The 16,896-nt window shown below is 40.4% G+C and overlaps 1 protein-coding gene across 1 annotated transcript in view; it reads left to right on the top strand.

Annotated features, from left to right (window-relative positions):
* Positions 1–563: 563 nt before the first annotated feature.
* Positions 564–16,896, top strand: part of EFHB (EF-hand domain family member B) — a 43,477-nt gene continuing 27,144 nt past the window's right edge. Inside the window, exons 1-5 of the mRNA XM_036332724.1 lie at positions 564–3,722; positions 10,303–10,365; positions 11,803–11,946; positions 13,082–13,262; positions 16,384–16,494. Coding sequence (XP_036188617.1) covers positions 2,805–3,722; positions 10,303–10,365; positions 11,803–11,946; positions 13,082–13,262; positions 16,384–16,494 — 1,417 coding nt within the window. The 5' untranslated portion in view covers positions 564–2,804. The remainder of the gene's footprint in view (positions 3,723–10,302; positions 10,366–11,802; positions 11,947–13,081; positions 13,263–16,383; positions 16,495–16,896) is intronic.

Raw genomic sequence — 16,896 nt, 5'->3', positions numbered from 1 at the left:
CCGGCAGTTCCACCGCCTCCCTCCCCGCGGGCGCGGGGCCCCGCCCTCGCTGGCGCCATTGTTATCTGGGCGGCGGTCTCGCTCCCTGCGGCCGGGGGCGGGGGAAGCTCCATGCCCGCCCTGCTTTCGGGAGGTACGGAGGGAACTTGTGTTTGTTGCTCCCAGTCCACGTGGGGCGGCGAATTTCTTCTGTGAATATTAACTCCCAGTCCCCCTTAACCCTACCCCGCAGCACCCCAACCCTGGCACCCCGGTTATGGATCATGCCTAACAGGAGAGAGCCCCCCATTATATCCCGGGGGAAGGGTTGGTTGGTGAAGGCAGTAAGTGGTACTTTAGGAAAGAGGCTAGAGACCTTCCCTAACCCCAAAGTTGTCTTTTTAAAGTATATCTATATCTCTATCTCTATCTCTATCTCTATCTCTATCTCTATCTCTATCTATATCATCTATATCTATATATTGATTTCAGAGAGGAAGTGAGAGGGAGAGAGAGGTAGGAACATCATGATGAGAGAGAATCATGGATCTGCTGCCTCCTGCACACCCCTTACTGGGGATCAAGCCTGCAACCTGGGCATGTGCCCTGGCGGGGAATCGAACCCATGACCTCTTGGTTCATAGATCTGATGCTCAACCACTGAGCCACACCATCTGGGCCCCAAAGTTGTCTTTTGGTGGGGATATCTTAAAATAATCGCTTGCGCCCTAACTGGTTTGGCTCAGTGGATAGAGCGTCGGTCTGCGGACTGAAGGGTCCCAGGTTCGATTCTGGTCAAGGGCATGTACCTTGGTTGCAGGCACATCCCCAGTAGGGGGTGTGCAGGAGGCAGCTGATCGATGTTTCTAACTCTGTCCTCCCTTCCTCTCTGTAAAAAATCAATAAAATATATATTTTTAAAAAATAATCACTTGCTTTTATTGTGAGTTTACTGTTTTTACGGAGCAGAGGGCACATTCTAAAATAATAGCAACTTTTATTCAGAGTTTCCCTTCTTGGGTTACTGTACTAAATGCTTTATAGGAGTCGCCTGAAGTTGTCCTTTCCAATGTCCGGCCAGCACAGTGCCTGGCAGTCCGGAGTCTTTTTCAGTCTTGGTTGTGGAATTAATGAATGAGGCATACCTGCTTTACAGGTAAAGAATTTGAGGCACAGGGATTGTGTAACTTGTCCAAAATCAACATGGAGTTGGTGATGAAATTATATTCTAACCTGCAGGCCAGCCCCAGAACCTGAGCTCTTAAGCACCAATTCTAGTGAAAGACAACCCAAAACATTCATTACCCTCCACTGCAGACCTGCATAAGACAGGCTGCTTTGGTTAAATCTCACACAGTAGGCAGTGTCTGGCCAGGCATTTGAAGTAAAACAAACAAAAAATTTTGTAATTTGGTAGACTGTTAAATTGATTTTTCACTCAGGATAATGGCTACTTTTCAGTGTACCATTTATAGCTCTGTTGTGAGGGCATCAATATTGATTGTCTAGGATGTGTACTTGGAATAAGATACTCCGTGGGTGCTCGGTCAACATTATGCAATGAAGATGATTTGAATCCTTGAAGAGCCAGTCTTTTAGATCACTCCCCAATTACTAACTAGAAGAATGTAATGTGTCACAGGTAAATGGTATCTGTGGCACTTTATCCCCAAGGGGTTGTGCTAGTATAATATGTTAGTCATGGTAATACCTCTTGGACAATCCCAGGAAGAATCAGGAAATCGGATATGTCGCATCAATGTTGGCATGTCAACAGTCTGTCCAAAATCAAACCCGTACCACCGCAAACCTGCTTCTGCTTGGTGACTGCTATTAACAGCCTCCCAGTCACCGGACTTGGAAGGGCAGAATCATCTTCAATTCTTCCTTCTTTCTCCCATGAAAAATTGTCCTTTCTATCACCAAGAATTCTTTAATCCCCAAAACGTGACCTAATCCCAACACCTAGGCTATGATTAGCATTTATATAAACTGGAATTAATGCACACTCTTGCCTTTGCAATCTATTCTTTACACTCCAGCCAGTCACACTCAAAAAAATAAAACCTGACAGAGTGTAAACCCAATTTAAAGAAAAATCTGGAACTCAAAAACAAAGTTTGAGTTTAACACAATATTTCTAAAAAATCAATATGCAAATAAAAAAATATGCATTATTGTGTAGCACATCTCAAACTTTAATATATTTACTTAAACTTTAATAACATATTTACTTTAAATGTCATTCAAAGCCTAGTTACTAAAATGTTAGTGTCCTCAAAGACTTTAAGGTATTTCTACACCCCAGCTGTCAAATATAACTTAAATGTAATAATAATAAAGTAGTTCTTTAGAGCTAAAAAAAATACCACAACTAAATGCAGTGTGCATGCACTTGCATAAGGTAGGACCTATAATTAGGGATCACCAACAGAGAAAATGTTATTTATTCCCTGATTACCAGTAAAATGAATAGGCCAATGGCCAGGAGGAAGCCCATGGCTGATCCCATCCTGAAAGGACTACATTGCGTGGGAAACCAGAGAAGTTGGTGAGCATTTGCTCTAGTGTCCAAGAGCACATCCTTTACGTTTTCTTGCCATCCAAATCCAGTAAAGAAGCGGGGGGGCCAGGGCGGGGGACGAGAATAAGAGAGGAAGTAAGGAGGAGAGAGATGGGCAGATGGACTGGGATCCCAGGGAAAGAATTGCCCGCCTAGCCACACCCCGGTTTCCCAGGTAACGCGGTAAACAGAACTTGAGCTCCTTGTCCTCTGTGAACTCCATGGGTGTAAAGTGGTAGGTAGAAAGTAGCGGGGAGTGAAGATGTGCTCTTTCGTGAGAGTAGGGTCCTCCAAAGGGTTAGAGCCCCCAAAGAAATTGGAAACTTCCCTTGGGACCGGTACAGGTTTCCCCTTAGAGATGAGTGCTGTTGGAGGCACGAGGGTGTCTGAGAGGAAGTCTCCCCTGAGCATGGGAGTCGGATTAACCCACAAAGGAAAGGATGATGTAGGAGAGAGGAGGGTGTTCAGGGGAACAATATCTCCCACGGATTGTGGGCGCAGGGGAGGATTAAGAAAAGATTCCCAGTGGAGGGAGAGCCCCTTGGTTAGTGATAAATATGAGGAGAGAACGGCATCATCAGAAACAAAATCGCCATTGAATAAGGGGCTTGAACTTAGATTAAAAAGACAGGATATTTCTAGGACCCCCTTGGAGAGGAGTAATTTAGGAATCAACAGGGTCTCAGCCTCACAGGAAACAAGACCTTCCCTGGATATGTTGCCAGAAAATGAGTGTCTTCTGGCAAAGTGTTCTGGAAGGAGAATACAGCATCCCTCGGGTATGGTGTGTGAAAGTCCGCAGGCTCTGGGGAGCAGGAGAGGGCCTGTGGCTGGCGCCCCTGTAGAGTGTGGGGCCTCAGTGGAGAAGCAGCAGGCTCTGGGTGTGGAACCTAGCCAGGAGCTGGAAAAAGAGCCCACCTGTGTGGTGATGAAGCCCAGTGTAGAGGTGACGTCTCCCGTGGAGGTGGACATTGGGCTGCCCCAACCAGAGGAGCCAGATGCCGTGAAGAATACAGAGCCCCTAATGGGCTTGGTGATTGAACCTTCTGAGTGCCAGTTCGCCCAACAACCTGAAGAGAAAAGAGAGGCTGAAAACTTTGAACCAGGAGTAGAACCTCCAGATCGCATCAGACCCATCTACTCTGGGAAATTTTTTGATCGAATGCCGTGCTATCCAAGTGTAAGTCTTTTTTTTTCCTCTAGTATTTTCCCAGGGAACTGTGAATAGCCATATCTTTATAGAGGTGATAAGCTGATGATACTTGTGTTTGGGTTTGTGGAGTCAAACTGCCAATATTTCATTGGGATTCTGATATCTCTTGTCCCATTGGACTCTTTCTAGCTGTTACTTCATCCAATCTTCTCTGATTCTCTGCCTTCTTTTCTAGATGTCAGCTTTGTTTTCTGTGCACATCAGTGGTTCCTCTTGATTTTTGTTTTCTCCTATGACCTTTATTTCATTCCTTAGCCTGCATTTCTCAGTCCTCTCACTGAGATACATGTTGTATTCTTTTTTAAAAAATATATTTTTTATTGATTTCAGAGAGGAAGGGAGGGGGAGAGAGATAGAAAAATCAATGATGAGAGAAAATCATTGATTGGCTGCCTCCTGCATGCCCCACACTGGGGATCGAGCCTGTGATCCACCTGGGCATGTGCCATTGGCCAGAATCGAACCTGGGAGCCTTCAGTCCTCAGGCCAGCGTTGTATCCACTGAGCAAAACCAGTTAGGGCCATGTTGTATTCTAATATTCATGTTTCTTTTTCAATTTACATGGAATGTTCTTTTTTGGTCAACAACCTGTATTGCTTTTCATTTTTTCTTTTCCTGTTTCAAAGAGAGAGAGAGAAAGGGGGGGAGAGAGAGACAGAGAGGTGTTGTTCCACTTATTTATGCATGCATTGATTGATTCCTGTATGTGCCCTGACCAGGGTTTGAACTCAAAACTTTGGCATATCAGTATGACACTCACACCAAATGAGCTACCCAGCCAGCACCTTCTTTTGGATTTTTTAGGTAAATAATCATATTGATGCTTTTATCTTTCCTTCTTTAGTATATATGCTTCTCGTTTCTATTTTCTATATCATTGCATTGCCTATGATCAATAAAATGACATTGATAGTAAGGTTTCTTTCTTGACTCTCATGGGAATAATTCTAATGCTTCAATATTGAGTATTATTTTTGCTGAATATTTTTGATGTGTCAAGTTAAGGACACCTATATCTACTCTGAGTTTGCTAAGAAGGTTTAAAAATCAGAAATAGACCTTGAGCTATTAAAATGTTTCCTATTGGTTGAAATACACCTTTTCCAGATTGAAATGGTTCATTTTCTAACAGCAAACAATCTTCATATTTCTGGGCTAAGCCCTACTTGGTTGTGATATAGGTAGAAGGAAGGAAAGGTTCAAAGAAAGGCTAACCAATTGTAGTGCCTACAATGAAGAGACAGTATGTTAGGCACTGTGGCTACAAAGCTGAAAAATGATATGGTGTCTGCTTTCAAGGAACTTACAAAGTATGGTAGCAATCATCTCAGGTAGAAACTATAGTTTAACGTTAACCCTGCTGTTTGGCTTCTGTACTTATTTTGCTTTGTTTAACAATAGAAAAGTTATTTTGATTTTCTGAATTATATAAATTAACCCATTTGATTAAATACCCTATTGATAGTAATGTGAATATCCCATGGGTTGTGGTCATACTGGTCTTTAGAAAGCACATTTTCCTTTACCTGGGAAGGACAGCACAATTATCCCAAGGTCAGAGGGCTCCCGTTAACGTGTCCCTATTGACTCAGTGTTCCGGAGACCCAAAAACTGTAATTTAGATCAAACCAGGTTCCTCATTCCAGACCTGAGGGCTCCAGATAATTTGTTTCTGTCAATTCAGTGATCCAAAGACCCAAAACTATAACTTAGATAACATGCTGCTTCTGCTTCTGTAAACTGCTTTTTTTTGCGAACCAGGTTGCTCATTCCAAACCCTGGGATGTAATCAATACCTTTGTGATTTTTGCCTATATAAACCTGGTATTGTAGCCATCTTATCACTATGAGATCTGGGAGAGCGAAATGCCCCCTCATAGTCCCGGATTTGCAATAAATGTGACTCTTTAATTCGACTTCTTGAGGTGTCCTTGTGATTCGCGGGATATATTACAACACTTAGAGTTTAGCAGGGGTCCTCAAACTTTTTAAACAGGGGGCCAGTTCACTGTCCTTCAGACCGTTGGAGGGCTGGACTATAGTTTAAAAAAAAACTATGAACAAATTCCTATGCACACTGCACATATCTTATTTTGAAGTAAAAAAAACAAAACGGGAACAAATACAATATTTGTATTTGCATGTGGCCCGCAGGCCATAGTTTGAGGACCCCTGGTTTAGAGACTCAAGACCAATAGACAAATGACTTTATAATATGGTAAAAGTCATGTAAAAGGAATGCCTTATTTTTCTTTCCTGTTCCATACTTAGGGAACCTGGTAGATATTTGAGAAATGGGTAGAAGCAAATGAATCACCTAATTGTAAAACTTGTGAGAACTTGCTAGTTATGTAAACCCTGTTACTGAAAATTCTTATTTTGTATGGATTTGTAAAGATCCAATCTCCGCAGAATTCCGAGAAGTGGGTGGTTGCATAATGGGTTCAGGGCCTTCTGGGCAGAAAGAAATTGATACTATCACATCTTTTTCTCTGAGATATTCAGAATTAGGAATATCTATGGGTAAAACACAGTGATCTTGGACAAGGCCCAGTGGGAAGATGGAACCATAATATTAGCCCACACTGAGTTTAGAGAGTAGAAGGTGACACGATTATGGGTCGTTGGCTCTTTAGCAACCAAGACTGGTTTTTATCAACCTTCCTAAGTTGACTTAAATCTTGAAAACCAACTGTGTAAGAAGTAAAATAGGTCACTGAAAGCTGTAATATTGGGGAATGGTGAGGAGGTGGTGACATGAGATGGCCATGGTATGGTTAGGAACTGAGTAAGGAAGTGGCTGAGCAAGGAATTGGTCAGTGCAGTGGGAATTTGGTTACATACAGAGGCCTGAACAGATAAGTAAATATTTTGAGGACAATAGAAACCAGAGTTCTCACTCATAGAGAAAAAAACCCCTACAAATATGAGAAGAATAGAAATAATTCTTCTGTACTGGATAGTAATTGGCGGTATTGGTGGAAAGTGGTGCTACACCTATGCCTATACCTGTGTCTCTGTATCTGTCTCTGTGTGTCCATGTCAAAATCCATATCTATGTATTTACACACATTTAGCTAAACAATATAGAGTTGATACAGATGCTAGTGTGTGGGGGCCTGTGTATATACATACATTTCCTAATTCTATCTTCTCAGAGGACCTAAAACAATGTTTATCTAGCAATAATGAGCACACCAAAACACAGATCTTGATTTCTAAATACCGTTCTATTGAAAGTGTTAAGGTAAAAACATCAAGAATTTTTGTGAGTTTGTTTGAGCCAAATTATCGACAATTGCCAGGAAGCCGAATCTCAATGGATTGGGATAATGCTCCAGAGAGTAGCGGTTTTTCATCTATTTTTATACATTGCAATCAAAGGAGGAGATGTCGGTGGGTTACATGAAATCCATTGATGATAGATTAGAGAGGTAGGAGAAAGCAAAGTGGAGCTAGTGGTGGAGGGCGGGGGCTGTGGGAGAAACCTCTAGGATTGGATAAAGAGTAAAATAATGGATACATACTTCTTTTACTTAGGTGGGTACAGAATAGTTAGCAGTCAACAATTAACATGATAACAATAACAGTGAAGGAATTTGTGGTATCTGTCCTGGTGCCCAGGACATTTGGTTGTGCTAAATTCTTTGTGCCAACATTCTTTCTTCTTAATACTTCCTTCCCTCACTCCTTTTGAAGTATGGTAGCAATCATCTCAGGTAGAAACTGTAGTTTAACTCTAACCCTGCTGTTTGGTTTCTGTACTTATTTTCTTGCTAAAATAATAGAAAAGTTATTTTAATTTTCTGAATTATACAAATTATCCCATTCGATTGAATACCCTATTGATAGTAATGTGAATATCCCATTGGTTGTAGTCATACTGGTCTTAGAAAGCACATTTCCCTTTACCTGGGAAGGACAGCACAATTATCCCAAGGTCAGAGGGCTCCAGATAACGTGTCCCTGTTGACTCAGTGGTTCCCAAGACCCAAGGGCTCTAGATAATGTGTTTCTGTCAATTCAGTGATCCGGAGACCCAAAACTATAATTTAGATAACATGCTTACGTAAACTGCTTCTGCTTCTGTAAACTGCTTTTTTGCAAACCAGGTTCCTCATTCCAAACCCTGGGATGTAATCAATACCTTTGTGATCTTTGCCTATATAAATCTGGTGTTGGGCCTGGGGCGGGCACTATGAGATCTGGGAGAGCAAAATGCCCCTTCATAGTCCCGGATTTGCAATAAATGTGACTCTTTAATTCGACTTCTTGAGGCGTCCTTGTGTGATTCGCGGGGTACATTACAACACTTTTGTAACCGGACAACCAAGGGGTCCAGGCTGCCTGTCACTACTTGCTCCAATTAAGCAGCGACAGGGTTTAATCATATATGAGCGTTTATTCCAATGATGCCAGCAGTATGGGAAAGCAGCAGGTCACCCACAAAAATCTGCTCTGCAGCCCCCCATAAGCCAACTGGCTTATATTGGGTAGGGGGAAGATTACATGGGGAAGTAGGCTATGGGGGCTGGGGAGAGACTCCATTGTTTGGGCAACAAGGTTGTTAATCTTATTGTGTTAATAGACAGTTCTTGAACAAGAATGGACAACATTCCAAGGTTGACTGCCAGGTCAAGGTTGACTCCCAGGTCCTGGGGGCATACACCTTGTAGCCAGGTTAGAATGTCCATTCTTTAATTAGAACAAGGCAATCTCAGTTAACAGGGTATGATTAATATATATTTTAACTATAGCTAGTCCCCAATATTCTATTTTTGCTCCTAACACTTTCGTAGATGTCATGGTCTAAAAGCTCTTCCTGTCATCTCCTCCCCCTTTACCTTTCACAGTTCTTTTCCGTAAAAAATCTCTTACATGTCTAATCTTGGTGTCTGCTTCTCAGAGAATCCATTATAATCTTGGATTTGCTCCTTTTGCTATAAAGGACAACTGGTGATATTTGAATGGGGTCATTACAGAATTTCCTGATTTCTGAGGCCTTTAGTAGTTTTTTTTTTTTTAAAGATAACCAGCCCAGCTGGTGTTGCTCAGTGGTTAAACAACCAGGAGGTCATGGTTTTATTCCTGGTTAGGGCACATGCCTGGGTTGCAGGCTCGATCCCCAATGGGTGGGTTGGGGGGGGGGGCATGCAGGAGGCAGCTGATCAATGATTCTCTCTCATCATTGATGTTTTTATCTCTCCTCCCTCTTCCTTCCTCTCTGAAATCAATACAAACATATTTTAAAAAATAAATAAAGGTAATAAGCCACAAGGAAAAAGAAAACAGAAGAGGAGACAATAAGTTAAGAAATTTCAATAAATATTAGAAAATAGGAAGATGGAGGTATGGCAACTGATTTTTGCAGAGCAGGAAAACAATGAAGTTTGAGGGGAATCAGGTGGTAATTTCCACCAGAAATGGTCCAATTTGCCTGGAACAGTCTCTGAGAAGCTCAGCCTTTGGGAGAAGGTATAGTAAAGCTTGGGTCTGAAAATCAAAGGATTGAAAGTCCTTCTATGCAAGTGCCTGATGCATAGAACAACACTTAACCAACTGAACCACACCAGACAGGCAAGACCATCTTTTAAAGGACGTTGGCATAATGCCTTCAAAATTCAGAAAGAAAATTACATATTTCCTACCTTGTAGTCCATACCAAGTCATACTATTAACCAGTCCATACCAACTCATACTATTAACCAATGTAAGAGTAGAATAAAGACATTTTCAAAGGTGTAAGGAATCATAAATTGGCTTTTTATGCATTATAATGACTAAAGAATTTTCTTCAGGGAAATGGGGGAGTAAACCCAAAAGGAGGAGTAGATGGGAGGAATGGGCAGTCTAGCTCTGAAGAAAGGCAAAGGAAAAATTCCCAGGACAAGACCTCTGCACCAGTCCTAAAGAGCACCCAACTGAGATTGAAGACATAACTGTCAGCTGCCTTGAAATGATAAAAGGGAAATAGATAAGAGGTGAATTGCTGGGAATGAACAGTTATAATCTTTGTCTTGGGCAAAGAAAGAAAGATAAAATTCAAATTTGAATCAAGTGAACAATGGACATTAACCGAAGGATCTGGGCCTGTGGTTGAGGTGTTTCCGTATACCAAAAGTTAGGGTGTTGGTGGAAATATACCCCTACACAAACACACCCACACATTTTATCCTGAGTTTAGCTTGAATATAGCCATGTCCCCATTGTACTGATATGAACTCTGACAAGATTATTTCTGAAAGTTGATTTCCTTAGCTTTTCACAGAGCTCATGTGATTGGACTACAATGCTAGCACTGTAAAAACATATGCTTATATATACTTAGAAGTTAATGTTTATATTATATATCAAGATTGCTTTAGATTTGCAATTTGTTCTTACTTTTTTCCTCAATTGTGTTAAGTAGCTGAAAAGTTAGAAGCATTTTGAAATAAATTTCATTCTTTGAAATGTTACCCCCAAGCTCCTCCACCCTTCCCATCCCTCACCCTCCATTTCCCCCACAATGATCAACTATGAGGCATTTTTTGTTGTTCTTCTTAGGCAGGGAAAGTTATTCCGATTGGATACAGAGTTGCAACCTGCTTGACTGAAAAACTTCCAAGGGTGAGCATTTTCAGTATGCATTTGTGTTTATATTTTTACCTTGAATGTGAACTTTAGAAGATAGACAACTTTCAATATTCCCTGTGCAAGTTGTTTAAACTTAATGTATTGGATTTAGATTTGGATTCTTTATTGTATTTTGAGGGCTTCTATAGATTTTATCCAAGGAAGTGAAAATTCCAGTTCTATGATTTCCAGCTTTATAAAAAGCTACAGAGGGGATTCCATTTATTTTAAAAGGAAATATTTGTGGTGTGCTTTCTAACTTGGATACTTCCTGATTGTTCTCTAAATGTAACTTTTAAAATAAATTATTTCCATTAAAAAACAAATCTCAGGACATTTTATTATTTGAAGCTGTAGGTCCCCTTGTGCTTACTATACGCATGCAATGAAGGGCATTCATTGATTGGTGTAGGTCAGCAGTTTTCAACCTTTTTCATCTCATGGTGAGACAGGCCAGTCAGCCAGGACAAGTGGAATAGAGAAACTGAGACAAGAAAATTAAACAAGGCCAAGCAGTTTGGGCAGCTTGCAGGGGCAGCTTGCAACAAGAGCTTATCTCCCCCAACAAAGGACACTTAAGAACAAATGATTAATACGTCTCCTCCCTAATAAGAGAATACATAGCTTAAATCACCTTGGAACTGCTAAGGCAGGAGGGGGAAACGGGGAAGGAGAGAAGAGAGAATTTCATCTCACTCACTGAACAAGGAAGTCAGCAGTCTTGGGATTTTCCAACATAAAATTGCCAGATGTTCTCATAAATTCTGGGAAAGCCACAGCCAAGTAATCTAGTCTGTGCCCAAGATATCCAGCAGTGGAACCTTGAAACCTGTAGACAGAGAAGTATAAAACCCTAAACCTCCACCAGGCAGGACACTCATATTAGCTGGGTGCTCACTTGTGCTTTATGCCAAGTATATTTTTTATAAATTTGCTTGCCTTGCTTTCTTAATAAATTTTCTTGCTTTGCTTCCTCAATACATTCAATGCTACAATACCGCTGTCCACTGTCAGTTGTTTGAAATCTTTCCTACAAGATTGATAAAAACTGATGAGGGGACAGCCGTCTTCCTCTGACTCGGGGGGCTGTCCGATAACAGCTTTTCTGGGTTTGATAACAATGGCACACATAAACTAATAACTAAAATTCTGTGGCACACCAAAAAAATATATTTTTTGCCGACCTGAAAAAAAAAAATAGGTGTAAGTTTGATTCAGTCATACCAGATGGCTATTGTTGTGTTGGTTGTTGTCATTTTTTTAATTTGACAATCTAAGGGAAAAGAGGTCAGTGCCCTTGACTAAATATTCAGGTATTGCATGTTTTAAAAGTACTTGTAGCACACTGGTTGAAAATCTCTGATACAGATCAGTCCTAATATTTTAAAAACTGGACTTGATAATTCTATTTTCTTGTCTCACTGTTTGTAGCCAATTACTCCACCTGAGACAAAAAAATTTTTCAACTTCAGATATCCACCTGCTGGAGCCGAAAGAGTATTTTATGGCAGAGCAAATGATCCTCAAATTGCACCGTATTTGACACATGGAATAAGATCTAAAGTTTCACTACCGGTAACTTCTTTTTCTTTTTTCCCCTGTATATTACTACTGACGTACCAAAATGAAAATTCACAAATGAGGTATTAATGAAATCATCAGTTCCACTCTCCTTTCCACCCTACATCTTGAGCACTGGAAAAAAAAACCCCAAAACTGGCGACTCTCGTGTCTTTCCCCTTCCCTTCTTCTTCCCCCCAGGTGCATTACCTTTACCTTTCTCTCTCCTAAGCTCCAAGGGCCCTCCTTTTGCCTCTTATTCTCTGTGCCCATTTCTTCTATGGCTCACTTCTACCTCTGTGACTTTCTAAATGAACTTTCTCTAATAGTTTTTTTTGGGGGGTGGGGTGGGGGGAATCCAAGAAATAGCAGCCAAACGAATGTGGAAAAATTAATGATTAAAGCTACATACTTGATATCCTCCCCTCAAATATTAAAAGCCAAGTTGCACTCCATATTCTGACAGTAATAAGAAATGCTGTCAGGCTTTGCAGGGAACAACAAAGGCTGGGTGATTATTGCCTAGAGCAGCCATGGGCAAACTATGGCCCGCGGGCCGGATCCAGCCTGTTTGAAATGAATAAAACTATTGAAAAAAAAGACCGTGCCCTTTTATGTAATGATGTTTACTTTTAATTTATATTAGTTCACACAAACACTCCATCCATGCTTTTGTTCCGGCCCTCCGGTCCAGTTTAAGAACCCATTGTGGCCCTCGAGTCAAAAAGTTTGCCCACCCCTGGCCTAGAGGTACTACGAAGTGCTTAACAGTAGATATATTGAGTGAGTGGAGATGTCCATTCATTGAATGGACAATCTAGATTCAGAAAAAAACATTTGTTGAATTCATGTGTTTCTTTTGTTTGGCATTCCCATTTTTCTGGAATATTGGAGTCAAGTAACCTGGGAGCTCCTCTCATAAGTCTTTTAACCCCATTGAAACCTTTTAACCCCTTTGAAAGTTCATGTTTAGACATGTTTAAGCTTCATAGTCCTAACGGTTACAGTTCTTTTGAAGATGAGCAAAGCAGTGATGAGGAGTTATTTTTCTACAATCATATTTTCTTCTCTCTAGCTATGGATTAGAGTGTCAGCTTTTAGATTTTTGCTTCTTTTGTTCTTACATCCGTGCTTTGTATGATTTCTTTAGGCAGATGTATTGATAAACCCACAGCCTATTACAACATTTCAACAGAAAATTAAAGATAAAAAGGAATCAATATATTTTAGTAATCAACGAGCACCATTAGGAAAATCTCATGATCAATCACCAGGATTACCTAAAGGCCTGGATGTACTCAATACGACATTTGGAACAACAGTCATCAGAGGTAGTAAATAAAATAAGGGATAGGAGGGGTGGCAAAAAAAATTCTCAGAAAATTGAATTAAATATCCCATTGGTATGGTGTTTGGTGGTGGTGGTGGTGCCACTGATGACTAAAGAATGAGAGATGGGATCATAGCAACAAAGCTACTCTTAGACCCAAAATCCTTAGAGTTTATGTGTGTCAGGCAGTAAAGTTCAGGTTTTGAAATGGAGATTCGGTGAGCATAGTATGTATGATATAAAGACAGGAAAGAGAGCCCTGGCTGGGTATCTCAGTTGGTTAGAGTGTCATCCCCATATGCCAAGGACCAAGGTTGCAGGATCGATCCCCAGTCAGGGCACATACAGGAAGCAAGAAGCAACCAATGAATGCATAAATAAGTGGAACAACAAATCAATTTCTCTCTCTCTGCCAATAAATAATTATATTAAAAAAAAGACAGGAAAGTTGGCATTGGGACCAGCGGTGTAGGTTGCAATTCCTTCTCTCTGGACATCCATTTGTGGCTGTTTTTTTTCTTCACTAATGCCCCTGATGTGTTCATATGTCTTAACTCTTTATGAAACTCTTCCATAAAGTAGGTCAAACAACAAATAAGTTTGGTAAACGCTGACACCCCCTTCTGTACATGCAGATCCCCAGTGTCTACCACGTATTAACAAACATAGGCAGTGTATAGAGCAGACTTGTCTTCTCATTTTGAGAGGGAGTGGAGCACATCTTTCAACAAACGACAACGTATAATTGAATTGATCATTGGCCATTATTTCTTCTGAACCTCCAGCTTTCTGCCATGTGGTCAGGCACCTTTCTTTACGTTTCTCACATTTATCTTCTGTCTTTTTGAGGTTTCTACCCTGTCTCCAGAGTTTTTACACGAGACCTCAAATTCCATCTTTGTCCTGCAGAGAAATTCAGTTCTTTTTGTCTTTCTGCACCCATTAAGGTTCTGCTCCAGGACTTTCTTCCACCAAAAAGTCCATCAGATTATTTTCCTTAACATAGTAACATCCACCCTGGATATAAACTATGCCTCTTTCTTAGAATGCAAAATATGCAGTTGTATTTTATTGTATCAGATCTTAAGTTAAAATTTGAAATATGGAAAATGTATTTTAGAACAGATAAAATATCTTTTTTTCTTTTTAATAGAATTAAAAATTGTGTTTATGTAGGCATGGCATTACAGTATTACAGTAATGATATCGTAAGTGCTGTCTAGGACTAGCTCATTTAATAAGGAAAGTACTGTCTAGGTGTACCTCATTTAAACATATCATGTTCCAAAATGTGTATGTGTGTTAATAACTATAGTGGTTCATCGAGTAGAAATAAGTACTGCTTTACAGTATTATTCTGAGTATGACCACCTTCTGGTATCCTTTTTTTGTTGTTGTTATTAATCCTCACCCAAGCATATTTTCCCATTGATTTTTAGGGAGAGTGGAAGAGAGAGGGAAAGACAGAGAGAAACATCAATGTGAGAGAAGCACATCTATTGGTTGTCTCCTGCATGCGCCCTGACCCAGGCCCTGTCCGGGGAGGAGCCTGCAATCAAGGTACGTGCCCTTGACCAGAATCGAACCCCGGACCCTTTGGTCCGCAGGCTGATGCTGTATCCACTGAGCCAAACCTGGCTAGGTATTCTTAACTGTTTGTTTACAGACCTCAGTTCTGGCAGAAAGTCCAAAAGAAAGAAAACATGTGGTTAGGTTGAAAGGGAAGAGTGAAATTATAAATAGATTTATATTTTATAATTATTATATCATTAATTATATATTAATATTAATTGTATGACAAATATATCAGTGATTATATATTTAGTTAATACATAACAGATGTATTTATTATAACTATAAATTAATCCTATATAATAAAACCCTAATATGCAAATTGACCAAACGGCTGAATGACTGCTGGAACGACCAGTCACTATGATGTGCACTGACCACCAGGGGGCAGATGCTCAACGCAGGAGCTGCCCCCTGGTGGTCAGTGCGCTCCCACAGGGGGAGTGCCGCTCAGCCAGAAGCCGGGCTCATGGCTAGCTAGTGCAGCGGTGGTGACAGGAGCCTCTCCCGCCTCCGCTGCAGGCGGGTGGTAAGGAGCGAGGGCTCCCAGACTGCGAGAGCGCATAGGTCAGGCTGATGTCATGCACTGGGCCTCTAGGTATTATAATAATTAGTATATATTATTATTAGTAATCTATGTTGTTAAGTTGAAACAGTAAAATTGTAAGTGGAATTATATTTTAAAATCATTATGTAAAATAATGAAAACAAAATAATTCACTATTGTGGGCCACCACTCCTGAGAAAACAGCTACTAAACAAGTTATAGCTCTAGGTTTGGGATCTGTAAGAAGAAGAGGAATTTCTTTCTGATTCCAGTGATTTCCCTGGTACTTTTGGCTAGTTTGAAGATGGATATTCAAATCTAAACAGACTCAGAGTATATGTTCCAGTCTACAGCTGCCAAAATTTGCACCAAGGCTCCCCCACAGGGCATCAGGGTTTTTGAAACTGATTTATGATTCAAATTTGCTTAGATCATCATGAGAAGTCTGGAGCAAACTAAAATCAAAATTCTCTAGAGTTTCAGAATTGGGAATTTAACTGGGCTTGGAATATGGCTCAGGACAACCTAAATGGTTAACTGGTACAGAGTTTTGATATTCTTCAGACTTCTAGGGAGCGAGCCAGGTCAAATGAGGGTTCCTAGAACAGTAACATCTGGACTATGTCCCATCTATCTTGATAAATCTTCATTTCTATTGGCTTTGTGTTCTTCTAGGGTAGCCATGTGGCTTATGCATTCAGCTTACCTTGTTTGTCATTTGTTCTTCTACTTAATTTAAATATAAATAGAATATATATTTCAGAGAGGAAGGGAGAGGGAGAGATAGAAACATCAATGATGAGAGAGAATCATTGATTGGATGCCTCTTGCACATCCCCTACTGGGGATTGAGCCCAGCCCCCGAGCATGTGCCCTTGACCGAAATCAAATCCGGGACCCTTCAGCCCTCAGGCCGACACTCTATCCACTGAGTCAAACCAGCTAGGGCTATAAATAGATTTTTAAAATACCTTAAAACTGATGTGATTAATTCTTTCTTTAGATATATCTGCTCGAGATGTGGTGAATCCACCGAAACCCTATCATGAAGTATTTAAAGAAGGAGAGGAAGGGCATGACCTATATGTTGTTTCTCACAATGATTATTATGTGGGTAAGTGTCCTTCAGTATAAAATGGGCCTGACAATATGGGACTCTCAGATTTGTGAAGAGGAATAAAAGAGATAATGTGCATAAAGTTAAGAGCCTGGCATATCATGGGCGATCAATAAATAATAACATTTTAAAAAATAACGTCATAAACCCCCATAGCTGGGACCACATACCCTTAAACATTTTGTATGTAAAATGTAGAAATGTATGTATCATTAAAATGAAAAGACAGGTAAGAGAGATTAAATGCTAGATAGTGCTATTTGTTTTAGTGGTTTTAGGCTTTAAAATACTGTTCTTTTTTAAATGTCAGGATTATTCTAAGTGCTTAGCTTTATATGAGGAATATTGATTGGGTATTGGTTAAGTGAACAACTTCTGACTAAGATATATCCGATTCAA

The sequence above is a fragment of the Myotis myotis genome, unplaced genomic scaffold, assembly GCF_014108235.1.
Source record: "Myotis myotis isolate mMyoMyo1 unplaced genomic scaffold, mMyoMyo1.p scaffold_m19_p_13, whole genome shotgun sequence".
Classification (NCBI taxonomy): domain Eukaryota; kingdom Metazoa; phylum Chordata; class Mammalia; order Chiroptera; family Vespertilionidae; genus Myotis; species Myotis myotis.
This window is presented reverse-complemented; position numbering and strand designations above follow the sequence as displayed.